General features: G+C 34.3%; 3 protein-coding genes across 5 annotated transcripts; 1 reads left to right on the top strand and 2 right to left on the bottom strand.

Annotated features, from left to right (window-relative positions):
* Positions 1-2,073: 2,073 nt before the first annotated feature.
* On the top strand, positions 2,074-6,434 carry LOC144568792 (proline-rich receptor-like protein kinase PERK5). Of its 2 annotated transcripts, XM_078319181.1 has the most exons (9): positions 2,075-2,250; positions 2,345-2,457; positions 3,120-3,602; positions 3,769-3,855; positions 3,955-4,025; positions 4,897-4,973; positions 5,347-5,488; positions 5,782-5,943; positions 6,192-6,434. In XM_078319181.1, exons 1-9 carry the CDS (start codon positions 2,138-2,140, stop codon positions 6,261-6,263), a joined length of 1,320 nt encoding a protein of 439 aa, XP_078175307.1. In that variant the 5' UTR covers positions 2,075-2,137; the 3' UTR covers positions 6,264-6,434. The 2 variants fall into 2 exon arrangements, with proteins under 2 accessions (XP_078175309.1, XP_078175307.1); XM_078319183.1 differs by lacking the exons at positions 5,782-5,943; positions 6,192-6,434 and adding an exon at positions 5,574-5,718 and having other exon boundaries at positions 2,074-2,250.
* Positions 6,435-7,307: 873 nt separating this feature from the next.
* Positions 7,308-9,951, bottom strand: LOC144568383 (proline-rich receptor-like protein kinase PERK1). The gene is made up of 8 exons (XM_078318717.1): positions 9,863-9,951; positions 8,982-9,491; positions 8,804-8,890; positions 8,636-8,706; positions 8,466-8,545; positions 8,038-8,197; positions 7,793-7,954; positions 7,308-7,480 (listed from the first exon to the last, which is right to left on the bottom strand). The coding sequence occupies exons 1-8, from the start codon at positions 9,942-9,944 to the stop codon at positions 7,367-7,369; spliced, it is 1,266 nt and encodes a 421-aa protein (XP_078174843.1). The 5' UTR covers positions 9,945-9,951; the 3' UTR covers positions 7,308-7,366.
* Positions 9,952-13,979: 4,028 nt separating this feature from the next.
* LOC144568797 (proline-rich receptor-like protein kinase PERK15) lies at positions 13,980-17,572 on the bottom strand. 2 transcript variants are annotated; one of them, XM_078319189.1, is made up of 9 exons: positions 17,357-17,550; positions 17,141-17,253; positions 15,828-16,277; positions 15,625-15,711; positions 15,470-15,540; positions 15,296-15,381; positions 14,997-15,138; positions 14,724-14,885; positions 13,980-14,641 (listed from the first exon to the last, which is right to left on the bottom strand). In XM_078319189.1, the coding sequence occupies exons 1-9, from the start codon at positions 17,467-17,469 to the stop codon at positions 14,177-14,179; spliced, it is 1,689 nt and encodes a 562-aa protein (XP_078175315.1). In that variant the 5' UTR covers positions 17,470-17,550; the 3' UTR covers positions 13,980-14,176. The 2 variants fall into 2 exon arrangements, with proteins under 2 accessions (XP_078175315.1, XP_078175316.1); XM_078319190.1 differs by having other exon boundaries at positions 13,981-14,641; positions 15,828-16,259; positions 17,357-17,572.
* Between the last annotated feature and the right edge of the window lie 445 nt (positions 17,573-18,017).

Below are 18,017 nucleotides of genomic sequence, written 5' to 3'. Positions count from 1 at the left end.
GAACACCCTAGTTCTACTCTATAAAAAATACTTAGATATTTATATCTTCATAGTTATAAATATTTAGAAGATAAGATATTAACACTTAAAATGAAGATATTAATAATTTAATGCGTAACTTGTTATGATTATCCCTTTTCGAGTTCTCCAATCATCTCCGCGTCAGCCTTCATCTAACAAAAATAGTTGATCTCATACGTATAAATACTTCAATGTAAAAGTATAAATACTTTCAATACTTAGATATTAATACTTTCAGTGTCATATGTAAAAAAATACTTGCAAGTATAGGTATAAATACTTACGCGACGACGAGTCTGAAGGTACATCATCATGGATCTCATTTGAAAGAAAAAATTGCGTAGGTATTAATAATTTAGAAAAAAAATTAAAATTGTGGAGATTTTGCAGTCCCTACAGGAAGTTATATTTCTGCATTTAATTTTCGGTGGTCCCCCCGCGGGTACAGTGCGGATACAGAATTGCGGGTACTATAATTTTCGTGTTACAGTACCCGCTCAATAAATAATTGTTCACCTCATAGCTATAAATACTTCCGTACTTAGATATAAATACTTATGTGCATGGGTATTAATACTTCAAGAAAAAAAAATTGAATTGTAGAGTTTTTGCAATCTCCACAAAAAAATATTTTTTTATATTTAATTTTCGGTGGCCCCGACTGCAGGTACAATGCGGGTACTGTTATCAGCTTCCTAAATATAAAATGCCCGTCTTAAGATGCGTGTCAAGTTAAAACTGACGACTCAGATCTCATTGTACTTGGTCAGGTATTGCGCGGGATCTGTATCAGTAGGTGTGAACGCGAGGCGAAGGATTTAAAACCTTTTTGACTTTTCCTTGTCAATTTATTGACTGAATGCGACCCGGTGAGGAATTCGTATCCTCTGCATTACCTCAAAAAAAATATTTTTTTTATTTAATACATCTGGACTGTTAGATGTACTTTAAGATCTGAATGGACTAGATCCACACTAATATTGAAGGGCCCCTGAATAATATGCTGGGGCCTGATTATCTCCGTTTAAAATCAGACGGCTGAAATTTAACTTAAAAGATGCTCTTTTGATTAATGCAGACGATGCGGACTCCCCAGTGAGGGAGTAACGCGGAATTCGTATCCTCTGAGATATCTCGTATCTAGGGGTGATTAATGAGCGAGCATGAGCGAGTTAGGGTATGCTCATGCTCGCTCATTAAGTAAATGAGCGAGTTGTTAATGAGCGAGTTTAAATGAGCGGATAAATGAGCGAGTTGTAAATGAGCGAGCTTTTAATGAGCGAGTTATGAGCGGCTCACGAGTTATGACTTATGACTCATAACAAAATTATATAGTGTGCCCACGCATAACAAAATTTGTTAAAAGTCATCATAACAAAATCTAACAAATTGTCATAATTCATTTAAATGAGCGAGTTGTTATGACTATTACTTGTTTTGGGATTTAGGCGGAGGTTTTGGTTCTGCCGATTTACAAAAAAAAATTAAATATGAAACTATGGATATTAGTATATTACACACGATTAAATGTTACATTGTGCTCACTATATTACACAGGATCAAATATGAAACTATGCTTACTATTTATCAATCTTAATGAGGCAATGTTGATGTTACACAGAATTACATAGGATTAAATGTGGTAAGGATTAGATGTGGCAAATGCTTAATGAGCGAGTTGGGTCATGCTCATGCTCGCTCATTAAGTAAATAAGCGAGTTGTTAATGAGCGAGTTTAAATGAGCGGATAAATGAGCGAGTTTAGGCGAGCTTTTAATGAGCGAGTTATGAGCAGCTCACGAGTTATGAGCAGCTCACGAGTTATGAGCGATTTACTCACCCCTACTCGTATCTTGCGTGATTTTTTGGAAAATCTCAACCGTTCAAATATGTATGCACGAATCTCAAAGCTCCAATAATACTGGCCCCATGCTCCATCCCTGAATAGGCACCGGACACGTCGGTCATGCAAAATATGAGATATCTCAGAGGATACGCGCTCCGTAACGCGAAGGGGCAGAGAAGTCAAGACTCAAGAGTACACAGAAGCTGACTCAAAAAAAGAAAAGGGGGAAGTGAGAACTGGGAAGTGAAGAATTAAGAAGGAAAAAAAGAAATGCAATGGTGCGAGTGCTTAGGGCAGGTGCTTTGGGCTTCTCTCATGATTCCTATCAGTTTGCCTCTCCTTATACTCATCCTCCTTGTCGCCTCAATCTGCGGACTTATTGGGTACAATATCTTTGGACCATTTCATCTCTATTTGAGTATCTTTTCTGAATTTGTTATTTATTTTGGGCTACTATATGTAATCTACCATGCACAGTGAATTCCTGCTGTGGCTCTTTCCTACCCATATCTTCTCAAATGAACTGGTAGAGATGGGGAACAATCTGGCCTCTACTTCCAGGAAGATATTTTACTGGTGCTTGCTCAAGGGTAAGCTTTTCCTTCTCAGAAATGTGTCTCAAATAGGAATGTCATATTTTGTCATGTCAAGTCTCTTTATAATTTGTCATGACAAATTATAAAGAGATAATTTAAATATTATTTGCATTATAAAAAGGAAATAAAATTTTAATTATATTCGGTCACAAACTTTAACCTTCATTAAATTATTTTTAATTTTTTAGATTTGTTACTATGGTCATGAATAGGCTCGAGTACAGACAATTCATGGTAATCCAAACGAATCCTACTTAATGTTGACTTTGATTTGTTATCTTAAACTTCCTATGTCTTGCAAATAAACTTTTATTTTCATTTAATTTGTTCCATTGTTGGATTGCCAGTCTGTTGGTCCTGTAAACCTGAGATAAACAGAGACAAGGATAAATAATTTCCAGTCAGAAAGTCATCTATTTCATCAAATTCTTATTTCATAACTATAAAATTATGCCATCAAGGATCTTAACTCAATTATTTCTTAATTGTCATTCTTAGTTCTCATATCTAGCTCAATATTACCTATTGTGAGCAAACCAGTGTCAGATTTCCAAATTGAAATGCCATACCCAAAGTATTGAAGTGCGAGTAGTTCACTTTACTAGACATGAACAAACATAAATAATGAGAGAAATATCATTGTTCCTCTTGTTCAGATTCAGATGTTGGTGTACGGAATAAAAATAGACATGTAAGAAGTGAGGCAAGTGCTGCTCTGCAATCGACTCAGACCCTTGTGGAGCATGTCATTAATATGACACAGCAACCGGTTCCTCTTGCAAGCCGTCTTCCATTTACAGTTCCTCGAAGTACAATTATTTATGGCTTTCCTAAAATTGGTTTTACCTATCAAGAACTGGCAGCCGCAACAAACGGATTCGCCGAAAGTAATGTGATAGGTGAAGGTGGATTTGGGAAAGTGTACAAAGGTAACTTGCAGGACGGAAGGCATGCTGCAGTCAAGGGGATCACCGATTCTAGCTTCCACGGGGAGGAAGGATTTTTTAAAGAACTCGATTTTCTTAGTCGTGTGCACCATCGTCACCTTGTTCAGTTAATTGGATGTTGTGTGACAGAAGGAAAAAGCCTGCTTGTATATGAATTTGTTCCAAAAGGTGCACTCGACACTTATTTATATGGTAATTTTCAACCAAGAATTGGTTAAGTATAATTACAGCTAATTATGTTCACATTATAGGTTTCCCAAGTTTCATTTGCCTGTTGTAGTTTTAGTTTAGTTCATGCCTTAAATTGGATCAACATTAATATATATACAATATATGGACTAATATATATACTGTACAGGAAATGGAGCAAAGACCATCGATTGGCCTACCAGAGTGAAGGTAGCTCTTGGCTGCGCCAAGGCTCTTGCTTATCTACATGAAGGATGTCAGATCTTGCTTTCCATTTGAAATCACCAATTAATCTCCTATATTTTTAGTTGATATGACTTTCTATGTTCTAAAATCCCTTTTTTATTTCTTCTAGGCCAACCTAGAATTATCCACCGTGACTTCAAGTCGGCAAATATTCTGCTACATAACAATTTCCAGCCCAAGGTACATCCTGAACTCCGATTACTCATATCACAATTATATTAATTTTGTTTTGATTGTCCGCAAATTATATGAAAAATAGCTCCTTGTCACTGGTTCTGGTTCTCCTTTCCTTCATCTTTTTTCAATTTATCATCTGTGCTTGTAGTCTTTTAGATCACAGTAATAGATGACCAACAATTAATAAATAACATAACTCCAATCATGTACCACAATTTACAATACAAGATTTCAGGCAAGAGAAATCCTCACTTTTTCTCACCAGTATGGTGGATTAACATTAATACAAGGATGTAGAAGGGCCTATCTGAATAAAGAAAGAAACAGGGAATGAAGATGGTTGAAAAGGGTTTCATTGTCTTTTTTGAAAACTAGATAGTGGTTGATTTTCATTTTCATTGCTGTGCACTCTGATCTGCTACTTCAAATGGTGTTCTCTCTCCTCAATTCTTAATCCCTGTAGTCATCTAGTTTTCCTTCTTAATTTCTGTGTTTGTTTGCTAAATCGACTATGTGTGTGCTACTATCCTTATTATTTTTTGCAGACAATGTTCTTGCACAAATCGTCGAACTAGATTTCACACGTGTCTTTCCAATTTGTTTTTTTTAAGTTCTTTGATTTTCTTTTTGTCCTAGTTTTTTTTAGGTCAAGAATGGAAGATTAGTTAAACCTTTTTCACTAAGGTCGGTAAATTAAGGGTCAATCTATTCACTGATGGAAAAAAACATGAGTTAATAAATTATAAATAAGCGGACAATTTAGGCCTTTTTTTTTATTTTGATATCAATTCTTGCTATATACATGCTATATACATGCTAATTAGAAGCAGCAGAACCCTCATGGCCTCTTCCTATATCATGTGGTTTCTTACAGGTCTCAGACTTTGGTCTTGGGACGTCCATTCCGGATGATGTGACCCACATCGAAACACGTGTGATGGGAACTCATGGGTGCGGTACTTTTTTATTCTGGAAAATACTATTTGCATGCTTGTGGTATCATGACTTTTGAGCAGTGATTTTTTAGTATATCAATGTATTTCTTGTTTTTTATGATATATGATTTGGAAAGCTACTACTATTACCATCATTTATAAATTTAAACAGTCTTAGTTAAGGAAGTTGAGAAACTATATTGATAGTATACTTTTTATCTCTGTTTCTGTGCTATGCCCATTTTGAAAGAAGCATGTTTTGGATAAAAGCAGGTTGTATTTATGCAATTAAAAATAACTGTTAATTTTACATGCCAGAGAATCTGAATTGCATTAACAAATTAATATGGACCAAAGAAATCTTAATATTATAGTATTAAATGTGCCAGGTATGCTGCCCCTGAGTATCTTGCTACTGGTGCGCTAAGTGAGAAGTGTGATGTTTATTCATATGGAGTAGTGCTTCTTCAACTGATTAGCGGAAGGAGGTCATGCACTCCTGGTTGCGAACCTTTTTTGTTGATTGATTATGTAAGTTCTTATTTACTCTTTTATTAAACTTCCTTTTTTGTGTCAAAAACAGTCTTTGGACCAGATATGCATCATTGCCTTGCAGATAAACGTAGTTCGCTTGATATTCTCTTTCTTTCATTTGATTTTATTTTGCTTGGATTCAGTCGATTTGACTATGTAATTTTTTTTTCTTCCAAAGAATCACAGTTGTGCTTTTCACTTTTTATAACCATTAAATTAGTTTGTTCGCTTTGTTGCCCAATATTAAGGATTCAAAGGCAAATTAGAATAATGCTATTATTATTTTTCAGATAGAACCGAAGTTAAGGTTAGCACTGCAAAACAATGACTTCAGTGAAATAGTTGATCCAGGATTAATGAATCAGTACAATCATGATGAAATGAGAATGATGATTGCTTGTGCTACTGCTTGTACGCGCTACTCACCACATGAACGCCCACCTATAAGTCGAGTAAGATCAATTATCTCATAGTATAGAGCATCAATAGGATACAGGATGAAATGAAATTGATTTGCTTTTCTCAAGGAAAAAATGGAAAAGAATCAAAGAAGAAACACAAAAAACAATCAATACAAGATTCTTCACACAAACCTTAAAGAAAAAGATTGTTACACACAATTCTGTTGTTAACAATTAGCTAAGTTTTATAAGCAAAATGTTCTTTAAAATTGCTCTGACAATAATTTTGATTTGAACAGATTGCCCTTGTGCTTGGAGGAAGACTCCCCCGAGAAACTCTTGGTTCATTAGATAACCATTCGTTAACATAATAATTATTTGATATAGAACAATTAATGATTACATTTTGTAAAACATTGTATTATAGGATGTTAAATATTTGGAATTGATGTCATAATTTGAGAATATTAATATTTGGGAATGTTATAATAATTATGGAATTGTTCAAATGTATAATATATGATGGAACTACATTTGATACTAAAGCATAGGGCTGCACAAAAAATTTGTAGTTCGTGATTCGATTCGAGTTTGATTCGAAAAAAGTTCATAAAAAAATCGATTCAAAATAGTTTGAAATTAATTCAAACCAAATTCAAACTGGATCTGATTCATTCGAAATAGGTTCGTTCGCAAACTATTCTAGTTCGAAATTCAAAGTAACATGAACTGTTGATTTCTACTGATGACTTAAAAGTTAAAATATAAGACCGTCCAGCTATAAGTCATAACTCATAAGTTGTAACTCTCGCTCTCAGTTCTAAAATCCTAGACGACTTTCACATCTCGCTTTCAGCGACTACGATTACTCTTTCTTGTCATAAAAAAGTTCGTAAAAGATTCGAAATTGAGTTCGTAAAAAGTTCGATTCGAAATTAATTCAAACCAAACTTAGGTCGAAATTAATTCAAACCTAACTCAAACTGAGGTAAGTTCGATCCGGTTTGATTCATTTGCAGCCCTACTAAAGCAGCTGTTTTATTTCTTTCTTTTTTTCGGTTGGAAATATTTAGGCAACTGGGAAACACATGAGGCCTTTTGGCCCAATAGAATATATATGATGGAACTACATTTGAAATACTTGGCAATTCTCTACGTGGAGATCCTAGTTCGGGTTTACACTTTGCATGGTTGTTAGGTTATTTTTGCAAATTTAACCCCATCTTTATTTCCTTTCTTTCTTTTTACTGTTAATTCTGGTGCTTACCAGAATAAAGTTATCTTAATTTTAACGGCTCAAAAACCTTGATTTCTATAAATAGAATGGAGATCGTACATTGAAATCTATGAACAACTATCAATAACAGATTAAACTCAACTAATAAAAACCTATGAAAATGTATAGACAGAATTAACAAAAAAAAAAAAATAAGAAGAAAACGCCATTATATACAAATTGGTTTTCTTTTGGACGCTAACTTGACTCCTGGAATTCCATTGATGAAATTGAAGCGGTGTGAATTACATCAGATATACCTCTAATAAAAAGATCATCAGGAGATGTCTGCCCTGCTAAGACTAATGCCACCTGCTCCCAGAAAAGAATAAAGTTACATAAATTGGAAATGAGATGTGATACTACTTTTTTAGATACTTTACAAATTCAATAGCTACTGTTTCTCATCTCAAGGCAGTTTTTAATAACTAATCGGTACTTATTTTCTCTGTCAACAATTGTTTAAGCATCAGTTGTTTGATGGATTGCCTCTTTTAAAATTTCATGCCTGTTTGGGTTGTTGAGATTTGCAATATTGGAAAAAGGAATATGGCAAATGAGGAAATCACAATTCTTCAAATTAAACAGGGAATATTTTCGCAAATTATTGAAGTCTAGTCGTACCTTACTCATCAATGGCCGATCCTGTGCTGATTGTTGTACACAAGCAGCTGCACAAGCTATCATTCGGTTCATCTCATCATAGTTATATATATTATATAACCGTGAATCTATGAGAGAATCATAATTACCATTTTGTAATGCTTCAGTAAGCAATGGCCTTGCCTGAAAAATGATATATACATTTTTATTTTACTCTAGAGTATTAATTTCGTAAAGCTTTAGATGATTAGGCACAAGGAGCTTACCCAATTTACTAGGGTTTCAAACGGGTATGAGTCTTTGGAGAAAACGGGGCGGGTTATTATCGGCTTTTTTCCAGTGATCAGCTCAAGAATCACAACACCAAATGAAAAGGTATCAGACTTCTCTCTAATTTCTCCCCTAGAACACTCTGGAGCCAAGTACCTGTTATCCTCACACGAGCAATCTTAATTTAGCATAAGAAACTGTTTTTTATTTTTTATTTTTTAAAAGAAAAGGTTGTTATTTCCCAAGTAAATGAGAAGTCTAACTAAAATGTATTGGCTCATGAATTTGCTGGTAAATTTACAAAAAAAACTGATAATTTGATATATCAGTATCGCACAAAATCTGACTTAGAAGGCCTAGAACACCATATTGGATTCATAGTGAATTAAAAAAAAAAGGATTATTGAAGAACATCACATCTTACCCACGGGTACCGACGAGGTTGGATGCAACAATCAGAGAAATGCCATCTGGGAAAATTTTGGCCATACCAAAATCTGCTACCTGCATACGAAGGAGTTGAATTGTTATCCTTCCATACAAAACAAGGATTCAACAAACAGGAATTTGTTGGTTAAGCATCAAACTAAGTACCTTTGCTTCAAAAGAAGAATCTAGAAGAATATTAGCCGCCTTAATATCTCGATGAATAATCCTAGGTTGGCCTGTTACAGAAGTAAATTAAGGCAAAAGGAAGCCATGTTCATGCATCCGCTGTTAAATTGTGAGGTTCTCAGAAAAAAATCTTAAGGAATAACTCACATTCTTCATGCAGATATGCTAGTCCTTTTGCGGCTCCAATTGAAATCTTCAACCTAGTATCCCAATCTATGGTGCCTTCTTGGTTACCTGATGACATATGCACAAAATTTTAATAAGTATATAAGATGGATCAAACACATCTATATGCTACATTTAAAAAAAAAAATGTTTCATTTACTGTGTAAATGATTATCCACGGTGTTATTTGGCATGTATTCACAGACAATCATCCTTTTATCTTGTGTCATGCAACATCCAAAATATTGCACAAGGTGCCGATGATGAACACGACTCAATACATCTACCTCCGCTTTAAACTCACGCTGGCCCCACGTGTTGTCAGACTTTAGCTGCTTGATCGCCACCTCCCTTCCATCAGACAAGATACCTCTGTGCACAAAACCAAACCCTCCTTCCCCAAGAAAATTCTGAGCAGAGAACCCATTTGTCGCTTCCACCAACTCCTCGTATGTGAACCCACTCCTGGGGTTGTCAATGGTAATATTGACAGATGCCGGTGAATTTACAGGTGGTTGCAAATGCCTCTGCTGATGTGTCATGTCGCCGTACCGATTGATTGGCATTTGTGCAGATGGCACAAGCATTGATAATTGATTTTGTGGGTAGTACATTGTCTCAGGTGGATTGGTGTTTCCTGATGGGTGCGAAAGGGATATGAACTGTTGATCTGCATTAAGATTTGCAACATGCTTAATTTTACAGCCATGCAATACATCAGAGATCAAAATGTTTACATTCCCTACATTTGTGGACAGTTTGAGTTAGTTCATGTTACAACTTACAACCCTCAATAAGCCCAATTTAAGATAAATCCCTCATCTAAACATAATAAATAACAAGTAGAAATCTCTAATACACAGATTGTATACCTTATTAGTAGCACATAGCACAGTCTCTTGTACATAAATCATAGAATAAAACTCCTGTATACTCTATATAATTTTCTTGAAATATAAACTAAATTAAATTCAAATTGATAATCTTAAATAGGGAGAAAATTCTAAAACAAAATTTATACAGAGAAAAACGTGATATTACCATTTAAGCTCATGGAGCCTATAATCACTCTGTTACAGGCTTCAACGAGATAATCAGCAACAACCAATAGTTCATTCGTCATACAGTTGTCCTTGATGAAAAAGAAGGAAACCTTCCTGAAATCATTTAATAATTATCTTAGTCTAAACTCTCCTGAAAAAAAGAAGAAGAAGTCATTAACAAACTAGACATGCGCAGGTCTTGCTTGATTACCATCCAAACGCTACAAGGCTAATGAATAGAGCGAGAGCATAAAGAATAAACAGGATTGGAAAGATGGACAAGAAAATCAATGGGTTCGTTACACCACGGTACTTATTCTGAGACATTTCAATTTTGTGATATGCTTCCTTCCCTGAGAAGAAGCGCTTAGAAGAGATTTCTTTTTATTTGCTGACAATAAAGGAATATTAAACAGAGAAGATAGCAAATTTGCAATGTAGTATTCATGTGGAGTTGTTCTTATAGATATCCGCTCCTTTAAGTCACATATATCCTAGGATTTTTTTTATTTCCTACAATATTTTACTTAAGTTCTTTGATCCTAGGGGTGCAAACGGATCATATATTATCCATCTGTATCCAGAACCATATCTGAAATTTGATACGAATATAATTTTAAATTTTCATTATCCATATCCGAATAGTAGATATATACCATATAGTTTAATAATAATTTAATATAAATTATAAAAAAAAATTATATATATATTTCTATGGATATTTCATCGTATCTGGAAAATAAAAGCGTATACGGTTATGGTTTTACCACTATTGAACTCATATCCAATCGTTTGCAATCCTATTTGACCGTGTCCGGTGTGGTTGGGATTTTGTATGGCATATATGGGGTTGTCATCAGTGTTAATTAGTCACTGAAAGAAGAAGAGAAGTTGAGACTTGAGACTTGAGAGCGTACACTGTATGACTCTACAAGGCCTACGATCACGAAATAAAAACTGTAGTCACATTAGTATTCGTCACAGAAAATCCAGACTCATCAAGGAACTATCGTACGTATCATTGGTACACAGAAGCGAAGTGGGTTCAAAATTGAGAGTTTAATCTCTTAAATTATTTTAAAATTTGAGTATAAATTCCTACCATCTGTTTGAATCCTCAGGCCTCCTCTTCTTCCTTATACAATATGCTATATATATATTCTTTTAACGAAAAGTTTATTGTATATTGACTTATCTAAATTGAAAGACAAACCATGACTTCTTGCCTATTGGACCACGTGTTGACCAAACCTTGTCAATTGAGCTTCAATATTGTCCGAAATTTTTATTAATAGAAAATAAATTAAATAAATATCAATATTCTTGATTTTTTTTTTTTCGAGATATAGGAAAAACGTGATAGATTATCACTGCCTCTAACTGTTATAGGCTATCATAGTCAGAATTAGCTAATTAATCTCCTTGTCAACTAACTGAACTGTGCAGAAAAAAACCAAAAAAAACCCAGACCGTAATACTCTATCACGGTCAGAGATTTGTGAAAAAAAAAAAATCCGGGCCGTAATTGTTACGGTGAGAGTTTGAAAAAAAAAAAAAATCCAAAGAAGTCATGCATGACATCATTGAATCAAAGGAATCAGACTAATTCTCAAACCACCAAGCACCTGATTGTTATCGCATGGATCTTATGAGGCAACCTGAGTGAATGAATTTAGGTGATAAATGACAAATATGCATGCATGCCAAGTCTCGCACCAAGCACCTTGTGCAAATCGATTATAGCCACATGAGAATGAGATCTCCTACATTGCAGTTGACAGCTAGAAGAGGTAAAATACACCTTAGTGCATCTCCTGTGGCGCATCTCAAACCTTTTTTGCAAGCTAAATTTTTTTTTTCTCAAACCTCTGACCGTGATACTTCATCAAGGCCCGAATTTTTTTTTTCGCAAATCTCTAGCTGTAATGGAGTATTATGGCCTGAGTTTTTTCTGATTTTTTTTTCTTCATGGTTCAGTTAGTTGACGAGGGAATTAATTAGTGCTAATTTTGACTGTGATAGTCTATCACATTTTTTCTATATCTCGAAAAAAATCAAAACCGTCCTTTAATATCGATATTTATTTAATTTATTTTCTATTAATAAAAATTTCGGCAATACCGAGCCGTATAAATGTTAATGCTCTTTTTTTTCTTTTTCTTTTTTAATCTGGCTGAAGCTTCCAAGTAGAAAAGTTAATGCTCTCAATCTCAATACTTAATTAGGTTTCTCTTCACACTGCATACTTAGGGATGTCGATGATACCCTTTTATTTGTTTATTTAACTCATATCGTATCTGAAAACAAGAGTAAAGATAAGATTTTTATTTTTTCATTAATTTATTGAGTACGAATAAGGGCAATGATTTTTTTCCGTTATCTTACCCGTTTTTGTATAAGATAATTTTTAAAAATAAAATTATATATATAGATATATATTTGTATGAAGATGATACATGATACAATAAAGTTTTGTATTTTATTAAATTTTTATAATACAAATTAGTTGTATTCATTATTTTGTTTTTTTCTATTTTCTTGTTTTGAAAAATATTTTATGGAAATCACAAATGGAAATGTCAATGATACTTTTTTATCCGTTTACCCAACCCGTGTCTTATTAAAAAAGACAAATAATGATAAAGATTTTTTTCGTTATCATAACGGATATAGGTATGAAAATGCCTTCCCAACCCGTATCGTACCCGTTGACACCCCTATCCTAACCGTTAGTCTGATCATATGGCTCAGATTTGTATTATGGTACATTGCTGCCCTCACTGCAATGAAAACAGATGTAAGCTCTCTTTTCATGTATTAAGAATATTATCATCAGCCAAATCTTTGTGCGGATGATTTATATCTTTCATTTTCATTTAAATCATGTTTATTATTTTAATCAAAAGTTTTATATGTCAGGGGTTACGTTTCACGTGTAAATTATTAATCCTGATTGCGCAAATCAAAACTAAAAGTTTATCAATAATGCTTTAAATTAAAGAGCCGAAGTGTGGTCGTCCCTTGATTTAATTTGTGCATCCCAATCAACCCACATCAACATTTGAAATCTACTTAGTCAAAGTCAAATCAGAATGCCAATATTTCCTTCTCAAAAACGGAATCATTTTTTAATATTATCATCACTTACAAAAAAAATATCATCTTCACAATATTGAATCTAAATCTACTCATTTTCTTAAAAAAAGAAATCTATCATACGGCCTCAATTACTTTTTTTTTATATCAGTATAATCTATCGAAACGCTTCAGATGTAATTGAAATTATGTGATGGATTTTGAACGATTCTGATAGAAGAAAAAAATAGTGTTTTTTTTTTCTTCTTAAGAAAAAGAACAGATTTGGATGACCATATTAGCCACATACTTGAAAATGCAATTGTGTTGAACCCAAGGCCCATTAGTTTATTTTTAACAGGAGGAACGAAAGAACGAACAAAGCGTAGTAGGCTTTCAGAAACTGGTATAAAAGAACTACACTTGACCTCAATTTTATAGGAAATTTATAAAAAAAAAAAAAATCGAAAATGATCAAACAAAAATTATTCCTTCTAAATTTATTAACAAATGTTTTATGAACTCCAATTTTAGAATAACCTTGTGCCATTTGCTTTTTGGTCCGCAACTGTTATTATTCATTGATGTCCAAAAAGAAGGCCATATCATATTGGATCGGACCTTCCAATCGTATGGATTCATTGATTGATCAAATCGCATCACTGATGATTTTTACAAGAAAGTTTATAATATAATATGATTCTTTTATTATAGATCAGACGGATCAAATATCATATATTAATCCTTCTTTGTACCGAGAATCTCTACGCTTTATTCCTGACTATTACGTTTTTGTTGTGTCTGTGGCATTCTTCCTAGGATGTTAAGAAGAATGTTTTAGATGTTCACAATGTCCGGTGTCAAGAGCATCTACATGTATCTTTCCTCCAATTGTACCGAGAGGACAACAATTTTTTTTTTTTTTAGTAAAAGTTGGAGATCAAGCCATCAAACTATCGCAAGGGATTCTTCTATTCGGATCTCGAATTTACGACCTCTCACATGGAGGACATTGCCTTTGCCACTAGAGACAACACACTTAAAATAATGTCAGGCTCAACCCTGAATTTATTTGCTATATTAAAATTAACAAATTCGAAGAAAAATGAAGAAAGGCACACAACAAGATCAAATTCAATTCGTACAATACCTCAGCAATTAGAAAATATAGTCCACGCTATTGTAACAACATAATTATATAACCAATGCATTGAGACCTTCACGACTTTAACACTAATTAAACAGAGTCTATCTCTGCTGTCATGTACTCTGTGTTTAAACTATGCGCCTGATTCGTCGTGCTATGTACTGCAACATATTCTGAATTCTGACCAGATTGCAACATGTTCACTGAATTTCTCTCAAGAACTCTTCCTGCAGCATCAATACGAGGATCAACAGCTGTCATGGCGCCACTTGATGCAACCTCATCTGTGGGAAAAGCAATGCACTCAGGTCGTTCATCCTGCGACACAGTCTGGTTCATGGATGCAACATGATGTGGAATTTGTTCAGGTGTGCTTAAATCAATATAAGCAGTAATGTATTCAGTGTCTAGATTCATAGAAATGTCTGTTGTGTCGTCTGTTGTGGTGTGCTCTGACATACTGTGTCCACTCCCGCTTGTGAGATCACCAGAGCTTTGAATAGGCTCATAGCCGAGAGTGTCGGGAGTTGATATGCCTTCTAACACAAGAACAACCTATTAAATGGGATACTATTAATTGGAAAAGAGTATTGTGATTTCCCATAATTAATATTTGTAAAATTACTTGCATATATACCTGACTCATAGGCGGTCGAGCTTGCGGTGACTGACGCACACAAGCAGAAGCACAAGCAGCAATAAGGTTCATTTCATGAAGATTGTAGTTATTTTCTAATCTTGGATCCACTATATCATTGTAATTATTATCCACTAATGCTTGCAATAGCAATGGCCTAGCCTGTTGAATACCAAATTAATAAGCTTTCTATTGTAATTCTTACTTAAATTTCTACTTCCGGATAAATGTTTATAGGAAAGATGAAGCAACTGGCTATGGAAGTGAACTTACCCAATCTACTAAACACAGCATGGGCACTCTAGATATAAGCGGCCTCTTCCCTGTGATTAGTTCAAGAAGCACGACTCCATACGAAAATGTATCATATTGTTCTCTAATTTCCCCTGTAGAAACATACTCTGGAGGCATATACCTATTTTGATCAATGTCAACAAAGGAAAATACTCAGGTAGAGTCAGATGCTGGTTAGGTTTGCTCAGATCTGAGTTCGGTTAATTTATCTATTGGATTCTGGTAATATGTAAAGTGTTGACACAAGAGAAGTACATTACATGGGCCATATTACTTACCCACGAGTTCCTATAAATTTAGATTGAGCTGTGACGACATGTGTTTCACCATCAGGAAATAACCTGGCAAGCCCAAAATCTGCTACCTACATGAAAGCATATGAAACAGCATCATCAACCTACTTTAAACTTGCATAAGGTTTTTTATAAAATAGAAACTCTTGTGTAGTGGACCTTTGCTTGGAAGCAGTCTTCAAGAAGTATGTTTGCTGCCTTAATATCACGATGAATAATACGAGGTTGGCCTACCAGAGAAAAAAAGAGATAAATTTGTTATTGCAAAGATGGAAAATAACTCATAATAAAGAGAAATTGAGAGCAGAGCTAACAATCTTCATGCAGGTACGACAGTGCTTTAGCAGAACCAACTGCTATTTTCAATCTAGTAGACCAATCCAACAACGATTCGGGCCTCCCTGTACATTACCAGATTTAGAAATTTTGACAAACAATATATATAGAATGAAAAAAAAAATTCATGATATATAACATATAAAATGCAACTAATGAATAAGTGTAATTTATTTCTTACCATGCAAATGAAACTCTAATGTTTTATTAGGAACATATTCACAAACGAGCATCCTGCTGTTCCTGGTAATACAGCACCCGATTAATTGGACAAGGTGACGATGGTGCACCCGACTAAGTACGTCAACTTCCGCAATGAAATCACGCTCACCCGATCTGCTCTCAGTATTTAGCTTCTTGATTGCAATTTCTCTTCCATCCTCCAATTTTCCTTTGTGTACACTACCAAAACCTCCTCTCCCAATAAAGGTCGAATCCGAGAACCCGTTACAAGCAACAGTCAACTCTTCGTAGGTAAAGCCGATCTTAGGAAAACCAAAAATTACATTTTCATTCTCTGTCAATGTGGGTTGTATGATTGAAACATTTTGATTGTTCATTGGATTGGAAGTTTGGATTGTAGCACCTCCTCCTCTCTGTTCTTCCCTCCGAGCTGCATTCTCAAATGAAACTAAAAAATGTTTCATACAAAATAAAGAAATAGCTGCAAATCCCTAGTGTATATGTAAAATTTGAGTGGCCCGACCCCAACTTTATCTAAAAAAAAAAAAACAAAGAGGATTTCCATAGTAATATGGAAGGAACAAAAATAAATAATGGATATGGATGCACATTAATTCAAAATTCTTGAGCTTATCTGAAATTTGCATATAATATGACTTGTTTTAGTCCTACCGAGCAGGATAAGTAGTCCGGACCTCTGATATTTAGTCCAGTCTTTATTGCAGTCTAGCAACCAGTAGGGGTTGAAACCAAACCGAACTAGGCAAACCAAAGTTATAATTCGGTTTCGAAAATAAAACCGAACCGAACCGAACTGAACCGAACCAAAGTTCTATTTCGGTTTGTTCGGTTCAAACCGAAAGATATTAATTTTTTATTTAAAGAAAATGATTTATAATAAACCAAATTATATTAAGAAATAAACCGGGATATTAAACAATAAACCGGAAAATTTTAAGCAATTGATTAAGAAATAAACTGAAACATTCCGGACCAAATTCATAATATATAAAAGTTTGGTTCAGTTATTTTGGTTTTGAAAATTTCAAATCGAACCAAACCGAAATTATAACTCGGTTTTAAAAAGGAAACCAAACCGAACCATTAAACCAAAAAAACAAACCGGTTGGTCCAAACTAATTCTGTTCGGTTCAAAACCAACTAAACCGGACCCAATAACACCCCTGGTAACCAGTAGCAAAATTGTCAACAAATTTCCAAACTTTGCTAAAAATAATAGCAACAAAAGACCCTATATTATCAAGTATATAACAATACACAAAAATTGCAAGACAGAGAAAATGGTTTTACTCATAGGCAAGCACCACCCAAAAATCTTCCTGGCTGAAGAAATAAGGTTGTATCCTACACTTATCAGCCCCTTTGGAAAAGCCATGCTAGGTAAAATCCATAACAGAAATTCACTGCAATAGTTAAGTTGCAATTGTTGTTACAGAAAAGACAGAATATAATTAATCATTATACCAAAATTGTAAATGTACAGGTAGCAAATTGCGTGTTACATACCCCGAGAGCCCACAAATAGCAGCGATGAAAAGGAGGATGAATGTAAGAGGGAGGCAAAGAGGTGCGGTGAGCAACGCCCATAATAAGTTCCCAACGCAAGTGCACCCCTGCATCTCACCAATTGTGCTCTCCCTCTTTCTCCTTTCTTAGCTATAATAAGCAAGCAACAATAGAGAGAAAGTGCAACCTCAACAAGGACAGAGTGGAACTAGTAAACTCTGATTAGTGAAGTCAACAAGTCAATTTTGGACTCTTTGCTCTGTTCTCACTTGTGATCATCTGTGGTATAAGCAGGGGCGGACCCACGTGGTTCCACAAGGGTAGCTGCTTTCGCTGGATTTTGACTTTTTGTGGTGATTTATTAGTTCCGATTGACTTTGTTTCTTTTAAAAAAAAATTGTCTATTTCTGAATGTTTGATTTGTAATTCAGATTAAATTTAGAGTTAAAATCAAAATGATTGGTAATTATAAGTTAAAGCATCATAAATTACAAGTCAATATATTGAAAAATATAAGGTAAAGCATTATTTTTTTTTTATCGAACATCTAATTAGTTGATGGGTTTAAATTCAATTAGATATTTAAAACCGATTTGAAATTCCTAAATCCACCACTGAGGCCATGTTCCTTTCACATAAAGAGGGAGAGAAAGAGAGAAAA

The sequence above is a fragment of the Carex rostrata genome, chromosome 17 (genome assembly GCF_964058835.1).
Source record: "Carex rostrata chromosome 17, lpCarRost1.2, whole genome shotgun sequence".
In the NCBI taxonomy this organism is placed as follows: Eukaryota; Viridiplantae; Streptophyta; class Magnoliopsida; order Poales; family Cyperaceae; genus Carex; species Carex rostrata.
Note: the sequence above shows the minus strand (reverse complement) of the source record. Positions and strands in the feature narration are given on the sequence as shown.

What these genes read in the sequence shown, in the direction of transcription:
- LOC144568797 (XM_078319189.1), bottom strand. Translation starts at nt 17,469, where the DNA reads ATGCAGGGGTGCACTTGCGTTGGGAACTTATTATGGGCGTTGCTCACC. An exon ending in AAGACTGCTTCCAAGCAAAG is followed by an intron (nt 15,382 to 15,469) that starts GTCCACTACACA and finishes GCTTTCATGTAG; the next exon opens with GTAGCAGATTTTGGGCTTGC. An exon ending in CTCGACCGCCTATGAGTCAG is followed by an intron (nt 14,642 to 14,723) that starts GTATATATGCAA and finishes CCCATTTAATAG; the next exon opens with GTTGTTCTTGTGTTAGAAGG.
- LOC144568792 (XM_078319181.1), top strand. Translation starts at nt 2,138, where the DNA reads ATGCAATGGTGCGAGTGCTTAGGGCAGGTGCTTTGGGCTTCTCTCATG. An exon ending in ACTCGACACTTATTTATATG is followed by an intron (nt 3,603 to 3,768) that starts GTAATTTTCAAC and finishes TATACTGTACAG; the next exon opens with GAAATGGAGCAAAGACCATC. An exon ending in CTTTTTTGTTGATTGATTAT is followed by an intron (nt 5,489 to 5,781) that starts GTAAGTTCTTAT and finishes ATTATTTTTCAG; the next exon opens with ATAGAACCGAAGTTAAGGTT.
- LOC144568383 (XM_078318717.1), bottom strand. Translation starts at nt 9,944, where the DNA reads ATGACGAATGAACTATTGGTTGTTGCTGATTATCTCGTTGAAGCCTGT. An exon ending in ATTCTTCTTTTGAAGCAAAG is followed by an intron (nt 8,546 to 8,635) that starts GTACTTAGTTTG and finishes CTTCGTATGCAG; the next exon opens with GTAGCAGATTTTGGTATGGC. An exon ending in TTGAAACCCTAGTAAATTGG is followed by an intron (nt 7,955 to 8,037) that starts GTAAGCTCCTTG and finishes ATCATTTTTCAG; the next exon opens with GCAAGGCCATTGCTTACTGA.